This window comes from Cryptomeria japonica, chromosome 10 (assembly GCF_030272615.1).
Source record: "Cryptomeria japonica chromosome 10, Sugi_1.0, whole genome shotgun sequence".
Taxonomy (NCBI): domain Eukaryota; kingdom Viridiplantae; phylum Streptophyta; class Pinopsida; order Cupressales; family Cupressaceae; genus Cryptomeria; species Cryptomeria japonica.
Window position 1 is genome coordinate 181,879,097 of NC_081414.1, and position 8,684 is coordinate 181,887,780.

Below are 8,684 nucleotides of genomic sequence, written 5' to 3' on the forward strand. Positions count from 1 at the left end.
TTGTTTATTGGGTTGTTTTGCGTCTTTTTGACATATAGGTCTTAGTTGTTTCTAACTTATTTTTCTCTAGATACTCTGGGTTTTTGGTCCCTGTAAAATTGATTCCCCCCTTAATCAAAACAACTCTCTCCTCACTCCTCCCTCATGAAGACTCATGGATCCCCTTGTATGAATGATTTAATGAATTTTCACTAAGTTGACAAGAGATGTAGTGTTAACCTTAGTAAATTTATTATAAATATTTCAAATTTTTACTTCAATGATTTATAAGGAGTTTATGGGGAATACGTTTTTTTTATTATTAAATTTATAAAATTTTAAAGAATTATAATATAGTTATAATTGTTGGAGTAAATAATTCATACATTAATTATTCACTTGATCGCATTAATTCACTAAATAATTAATTATATAGTTAATTAATTAATATTTATCTCCATGCATAATGTAAACTAGGAAAAGCAAACTATGTTTATATTTTCGAGAGTTTCATACATTTATTAGTCTATTATGCTATTTGTGCATACATGAATTATTCATGCATTGTGTTTCAAACTCTTAAACTATCTTGTAGACTCCACCATTTAGGGATTCTAGCTTTAGAGTTAGATTTTTATATAAGGATGTCATATCCTTTATTGTAACTCAAGCAGTAAGCAATAAGCAATAAGAAATAAGTAATAAGTGATAATAAATTCAATGAGTTTCATTGTTATTGTCTTCAATTATTTTTGTTGTTCAATTCTCTCTTTATGTGTGATAGGTATTCTTGCAGAAGATAATTAGGCTTGTGGGATTCACATTTCACGAATTCTAACATGGTATCAGAGCTCCAGATCTGAAGATTCTTATTCACTTTTTTTACAGATTATTTGCATGCATTGAGAATTATTCATCTTGGGTTAATTTGAAGTGCACAATTAGTTTCAGAAGACTCAAGAAAGTCAGGATCACATTTTGTTTCACTAAAATTGGATACACAAAGTCCATTTTGTAAGGGTTCGAAGTTAGAGGGTTTTCTTTGTTCTAGAGGGTAGCTGAAAACTTGCAGCTTTTTGGGCCCAAAAGGATCTCATGGTTGGATTTAGAAGGTAAATTCCATGAATTTTGATATATAATTTGCATATTTTCATTGACGAGGGTATTTGGGGCATGATTTTTATTGGCATGCTTTACAAGGCACAATTATACATACAGCCATACCACCTGCACCTATGTCAGAAATTATTTTCTAAAAATATTATTAACTGGCTGGTAAAAAAAAAATTGATTGTTCGATTATAATTTAAAAAAAAAATCAAGTGGGTGCATGTTGTTACAAAAAGTTTTTTTTTCAATTAAAAAAGGTCAACCCTTTGCAAGAAAAGTACATTGCATTAGCACTTATGTCACCATGATGTCATATTGACGTCAGTAGTAGAGTTAGCATACATGGCCCCTTTGGACCCTCTTTGTGCCCTAAAAGATGGGGTTGGTTTTTTTGCTCTAACTTGAGCATACGGAGTTGAAATTGGGTGAGCTATATATCGTTGGAAAGCTCTTTTTGAGTCTAACCTACATACGGAGGTATTTTTTTTCCCCCTATTTTATATTTTTTTTTTCTAGTTGAAGTTAGAAGTTGTTGTTTGCACTCCTAGTGGCATATCTTGTCCATCTCGACTCCTTTTTTCACAAACGAGATGTCATCGGAAAGATGATTCAAAGATCTACCCAGATCTCAGGTCTATTTTTTCATATTTCTTACTAGACTGCTATCTCTTCCTTCCAAATTCAATATTATTTTTTCTAGTCCTATACTGCCTTGTTGTGATCGAAGCTCCATATTTCTTATCTCAGATCTCTATTTTTTTAGCATTATGGAGAATAGCATTCAGATTTAGTGTACCTATCATGCCTCTTCCTTTTCAGCATTATGTGGGGGGGGGGGGGCATTCTATTGTTGGTACTGTTTCTTACTTGGTTTCACATTGTAGGTTCTATGTATTCAATACTTATTCCTATGTACTAAGAAGATGCAGTGGTTATTTACCCATGTATTTCAATGAGATAGAATACTTACCATATCGACACTCTTGCATTCCAATTTCTGGAGGTTCTTTTTTCACCATCATAGTAGTCTTTCTACGACAGTGTCTGCAACTTCTTCATGCTTCAATGTTTCTTCATGCTTGTCTTTTGTTTCTTTTTTGGAGAGGAGTTTTGCTCAACTAATTTTTCTCCTTGCTCCATTTCTGAGAAAATTCCATGTGTTTTCATGGGTACCTCATCAAGCTTTATGCTAAGACTCATCTTGCATTCATCTTTGCATTCCTTTTTCCTACATCGTTTTGCCTCTCTCCCTAGTTGTGCATTTAGGGGGGGTCTTAGAGTAAATAATTCATACATTAATTATTCATTCAATTGTATTAATTCATTGAATAATTTATTGTTTTCTTAATTAATTAAAATTTATCTCTATGCATAATGCAAACTAGGAAAAGAAAACTATATTTAGATTTTAGAGAGTTTCAAGCACTAATTATCCTATTATTCTATTTGTGCACACATGGCTTATTCATGCATTGTGTTTCAAACTCTCGGTCTATCTTGTAGACTCCACCATTTAGAGTTTCTATCTTTAGAGTTAGATTTATTTATAAGGATGTCATGTTCTTCATTGTAACTCAATTAATACACACTAATCAATTCAATCAGTTTCATTGTTATTGTCTTCCATTAGTTTTTTTGTTCAATTATCTCTTTATGTGTGACATGTATTCTTGCAGAAGATAATTGGGACTGTGGGATTCACATTTCACGAATTCTAATAATAAAAAAATTATTATATATTCAATTATTATAATAATAACGAAATAATAAGATAATATTATTTATATCATAATCATTTAAATTTAATAACATTGTAATATAATAATATAAGATGATATAATGATAATATTATATTAAAATATAATTTTGATAAACCATTCCAAATTTTTAATTTGCATGCCATTTTACAAATGTTGTTGTAATAGTTAAAAAGTATCTCATTTTGATTATTAGCAATAAAGAGGGGTAAAAAAATTATTCAAACCAGGAAAAGAAGTACATCAAAAGAAGGCAAACAACCCGGCAAAGAATAAACTACAAAGACTTATCTTGATCCACTAGATGAGTGAAGACGTGAGACTTATCTTGATCCACTAGATGAGTGAAGACGTGAGACAACTCCGGAGAGAGTTGTCCCCAATCCTCAAAAGACCAACCCTCCATAAAGATAAAAGATCATTTAGCAAGGCAATCAGCCACCCCATTCTATTCTCTAGGAACATGATTGAAAGTAATCGACTCAAAAGAGTTACAAAACAAGAGAATCTTGTGAATAATCAACTGCAACTGCCACCTAACTTCATCCAATTTTTGCAGATTTAACAAAGTCACCACAATCTGAGAATTCTGTTTGAAAACAATCCTTTGCCAACAAAGAGAACTACACAACAGCGCAACCAGAATAGCTAAAGCCTCCATGTAATTATTATCTCATTTTGATTATTAATAATTAAAATGTAACCAAAATTAAATTAATTTTGTTATATTCATCTTTATAATATTTGAATTGCCTTAATTATTTTTTTTAAAAATAAAAATTTAGACTATTATATTGCATATATAAATTTGATGAAATTTAGTTTTAAATAATAAATACTAACAATGAATAGTATAATTAGAATATAATAATAATAATACTATAGGAATGTATTATAGTATTTTTTTGTGGAATGTAATACAGAGGGAAAGTTTCCTAAAGCCCATTAATTATTAAAAAAATATATTCTATAAAAATTTATGAGTAATGAAAAATAATTTTTTGATTTTTTGATATTTTAGAATTAGAATTAAGGTTTTAAATATTGATTAATAAAACTTATTAATTACAAGTTTATGTGGTTGTTTTTATAATCTTTGAAAATAAAATTTAATATAATACATATATGAATTTTTGTATAGAATAAAATAATTAAATATAAACTATGTACTGATTATATATTCATTAATTGTAAAATTATAAACAAGCTATTAAATAATGGATATAGCTAAGGTTAGCTTTAAGGTTAGGATTAACAACTGATTAAAATTAAATTGTCCATTCTAAAATAAATCTTATGTTAGAGTTAGGGTAAGTATTAGGACTCAATTAATGCTAGAGTTAGTGTTAGGATTGAAGTGCGAGTTTACCATTCTATAATAAATGTTGGATTAGGGTTACAGTTGATTCAGGTTAAGATTAGCAATTCATGTTCCTAAGATTTAAATTAGGATTAGAAAAAACTAGAATTAGGGTTAAATTAGTATTAGGAGTCTTATGGTTAGAGTTAATGTGTTTTATATTAAGGTTAGGATGTAATTAAGATAATGGTTCCATCTACAAACCTAACCATGATCATAATATTGACCATAACTCTAACCCTAACCCTAACCCTATCCTCAACCCTCAAACCTAATTTAACTAGTAAATCTAACACTAGCTCTAAAAGTTAATTATTTTCTTATATTGTAAAAAGCCTATAGTGTGCAATGAAGGATCTTATGGCTGGACTTGTGTCGAGCATCTCAACTGTTCATTTATGTTTACTCTCTACTATAAATTATTATCACCATTTCTCTTATTTGTACCCTCCAATGTATTATTTAACATATATCTTACTATCAGTGTAACAATTGCACCTCTTTTTGGTGCAAGTGCTAGTTTAATATTTTGTGTTTGAATTTGGATAAACTTCTTTGGCATTGAAATTTATCTTTTCACTGAAAGCAATTAAATTGTGTGATGTCTTATTAATAATGTTACTTTAAGATGCAATAAAATTAATTAATAATATTTAAATATAATAATAAAAAATATATATTCTAAAAAAATTAAATAAATAAATAAAATGTTTCACAAAATAAACTGGAAGACATAATATGAAATAAGATATGATATTTGTAAAGACATAAGATATGATATTCGTAAAGACTAGCAAGTTCATGTCAAATTCATTGATGCTTACAACGAAAGAATGTGATTGTATTAGAGAATTTGATAATACAAATAGTCATAATCTACATGACAAGGACAAGCTACAACTTTCACGTTTTCAAATTCATTGATGCTTACAACAAAATAATAAGATTGAACTCGAACATTCAATAATACAAATAATGATAAACTACATGACAAAAACAAACCAACTTTCAATAATGCAAATAGTCATAAACTACATGACAAGAACAAGCGAAGTTTCAATGATGCAAATAGTCATAAACTACATGACAAGAACAAGCTGACTTTCAACGATGCAAATAGTCATAAACTGCATGACAAGAACAAGCTAACTTTCAATGAGGCAAATAGTCATAAACTACATGACAAGAACAAGCTAACTTTCACGTTTGAAAAATCAATTATAGAATCTGCATTAAACTTATCGCAGAGGGGTGTCGTGTTTGTTCTATAAAATGGGCTATCTTCATGGCAAGACTGGATTGCTTTGTATTCGATAAAAAAATATAGATTCTTACTACAATGAATAGCGAAAAGGTATGGAGAGCCTTTGCAGTGGTCTGCATATGGTGGATCTTTCTTGTAGCGGGTCAGGAAGAAATAAACGTACTGAATAGGAGTGGGTTTCCAAATGGATTCATATTCGGTACAGGCTCTGCTGCGTATCAGTATGAAGGGGCTGCTCGGATAGGAGGAAAAGGCCCAACCATCTGGGATACTTTCTCCCATATCCCAGGTTAACTTCGACTCTTCTATACATGTATTTCTCTCCTTTTTTCATTTCTATCTATTGATATGCTCTCCTGCAATCTATGTCCGAAAACTTATTGTAAATGAAATTATGTGCAGGGACAATCGTTGATGGGACCAATGGGGATGCTGCTGTGGACCAATATCATCGCTATAAGATGTCCTGCTTAAAAAATTTGATTCAAATAATATATCTTTCAGATCCATGAATGTACCTTTTCCATTTCTTGCCATCTGAAAGCATTTAGTATTGAACTATATTAAACAGGGATAGTGTAATTTACAGGAGGATGTGAAACTGATAAAGGACTTGGGCATGGATGCATATAGGTTTTCTATTTCTTGGTCACGGATACTACCATGTGAGCCACATTTTTTAATCCTAGAAAAACATACCTAGCATATAGTTTTCCATACTTTGCTCTCTTAAATCAATTTTTCTTTGGGAGACAGATGGATCGGTCAGACGTGGAATTAACAAAGCTGGAGTGGCGTACTACAACAATCTTATTAATGAACTCTTGAAACATGGTAAAGTCCAAAGTCCATATCGTTTGCTAGTATTGACATAGAAATTACTGCGATACCGTTCAAGCTATAACGAGTTTGTTTTCAGATATCAGGCCTTTCGTGACACTGTTTCATTGGGACCTTCCGCAAGCTCTCGAGGGTAGCTATGGAGGCTTTCTCAACGAGAATATTGTGTATATAACCCTTCAAAATGATTATATTCTTTATGATACCCACTGATTTCATCAATTACCCATTTTCTGAGCATAAACAGACCTGTTATGTGATATATGCAGGGAAGATTTTGAAGCTTACAGTGAAGTGTGCTTCAAATTGTTTGGCGATCGAGTGAAGAACTGGATTACTCTAAACGAACCTCAAACCTTCACTACGTATGGATATGAGAGTGGCACATATGCACCCGGCCGCAATTCCTCTCCAGCAACAGAGCCATACAAGGCTGCGCATAATCTTCTTCTTTCTCATGCAGCTGTTGTGCGTGTATATAAGAACAAGTATCAGGTGACCCACCTTTTCCTCCCATTTTTTTCCTTTTCTATATACAACTGTCAGTATGCCAATCTGCCATTTTCTATTGTGTAGGCGGTGCAGAAGGGATTAATCGGCATCTCACTTAATAGCGATTGGTTTCTTCCCTATTCAAACTCACACTCACATCCTGACCAGAAAGCCGCTCAAAGGGCAATAGATTTTATGTTTGGTTGGTAAGCAAAGCATCTTTTGAAAACAGTCCACAAATGCCCATTTTGGTTGGTCGTTCATATGAAATTAACTGGCCGTACAAAAAATGCAGGTACATGGATCCAATTACAAAAGGAAGATACCCCTCAACAATGAGAAAGCTTGTTGGGGATCGGTTACCCAAATTTAGTGCCCATCAATCTGCCATGGTAAAAGGATCGTTTGATTTTCTGGGCTTAAATTATTACACGAGTCTCTACGCTGCTGATGTTTCAACACCACCGAATCCTCTTAACACAAGCTATACATTGGACTCTCAAACTAATCAAACAGGTACACATCTTTCATTTCTTTTTACAAATGGCATGACTTGAGCTGTTCTGGCAAAAAAAGATGTTAACTTTGACATGGGTTGCTATCGAAATGTGATCAGGTGAGAGAAATGGTATGCTCATCGGACCACAGGCAGGATCGAGTTGGCTTTACGTGTATCCGCGTGGAATAGGAGAGCTGTTGAAGTATATTAAGCATAGATATAACAATCCGCTCATTTTCATCACAGAGAATGGTATAACATTTTCAGTGCACAGTGCCATTAAAATTTAATTTATTTTTTATTTCCTTAACTGTTCTAATACTTAAATTTAATTTGTATATTATAAAAGTTATTTTTTCAATTAACAATTTTGAGTATATTCTAATGTGTTAGGTGTTGATGAAAAAAATAATGATACATTGTCATTTGTACAAGCTCTAAATGATACTTGGCGAATTGATTTTCACTCAAAACATTTATCATTTGTCCAACAAGCAATAAGGTAAATTTTTGTGAAACAAATTTTTTGTTTTGTTCGGTTTCTTAATATTATATATTAAAATACTGTGATGGTTGAACTGCAGGGATGGATCCAATGTACAAGGTTACTTTGCATGGTCTTTTTTAGACAACTTCGAGTGGGCTTATGGCTATACTATTCGATTTGGTCTTCATTACATAGATTATAAGAACAACTTAAAGCGATATCCAAAAGCATCAGTTTATTGGTTCCAAAAATTCTTGAAATAAATAAATTGTAATGCGCACTTTGTATACCATCAATAAGGGTTGTGCTATAACTGCAATCCTTGTCAAGCATTGCAAGGATAGTGTTCAAAAGCCACAATCTACGTAGTTTTCTATGAAATGTTCTTCAGTTCACTAAGTTGTTCAATCAAAGCATCTAGCCATCTATTTACAAAATATAATAAAATAAAAAATCAATAATCTATTTAATATTCTTGTCCATTCCATTAACATTGCTATTAAACTCAAGGTTGGAAAACATTGAATTTCAATATGCACCATTAACTAATTGAACCATAATCTAGTCATGCATCCCTTATTCATTTGTCAAAAATAGAGTATAATAGAATGTTTTCAAGAAAATAATGTTAGAGATGAAAAATAATACTTTCTTGTACCCAAGAAAAGGTGAGCCAAACATATTATATTGACAAAATGATAATGTCCATCTACAATTTGGGCCTTAGCTTGCACACACTTGAACCAAATGGTCCAAGAAATCCAAGCCAATTTTGTTTATGTGGATTCTCACCCTCTAACATCCAAAACCTATTAATTCATGTTTGCATGTATAATGCCTATTGATAGAATGGTCATAATAACATTCAAGAGAACATTTTTTAACTATACTAAGAT

At 31.5% G+C, this 8,684-nt stretch overlaps 1 protein-coding gene across 1 annotated transcript; it reads left to right on the forward strand.

The window, feature by feature from the left end:
* The first annotated feature begins 5,520 nt into the window (after positions 1-5,520).
* On the forward strand, positions 5,521-8,258 carry LOC131045482 (beta-glucosidase 12). Its single transcript, XM_059213148.1, has 11 exons — positions 5,521-5,759; positions 5,873-5,929; positions 6,058-6,135; positions 6,227-6,304; positions 6,390-6,477; positions 6,580-6,805; positions 6,887-7,008; positions 7,098-7,318; positions 7,419-7,553; positions 7,695-7,803; positions 7,886-8,258. The coding sequence occupies exons 1-11, from the start codon at positions 5,546-5,548 to the stop codon at positions 8,049-8,051; spliced, it is 1,494 nt and encodes a 497-aa protein (XP_059069131.1). The 5' UTR covers positions 5,521-5,545; the 3' UTR covers positions 8,052-8,258.
* Positions 8,259-8,684: the final 426 nt, after the last annotated feature.

What these genes read in the sequence shown, in the direction of transcription:
- LOC131045482 (XM_059213148.1), top strand. Translation starts at nt 5,546, where the DNA reads ATGAATAGCGAAAAGGTATGGAGAGCCTTTGCAGTGGTCTGCATATGG. An exon ending in TATATAAGAACAAGTATCAG is followed by an intron (nt 6,806 to 6,886) that starts GTGACCCACCTT and finishes TCTATTGTGTAG; the next exon opens with GCGGTGCAGAAGGGATTAAT. An exon ending in CTCTCAAACTAATCAAACAG is followed by an intron (nt 7,319 to 7,418) that starts GTACACATCTTT and finishes AAATGTGATCAG; the next exon opens with GTGAGAGAAATGGTATGCTC.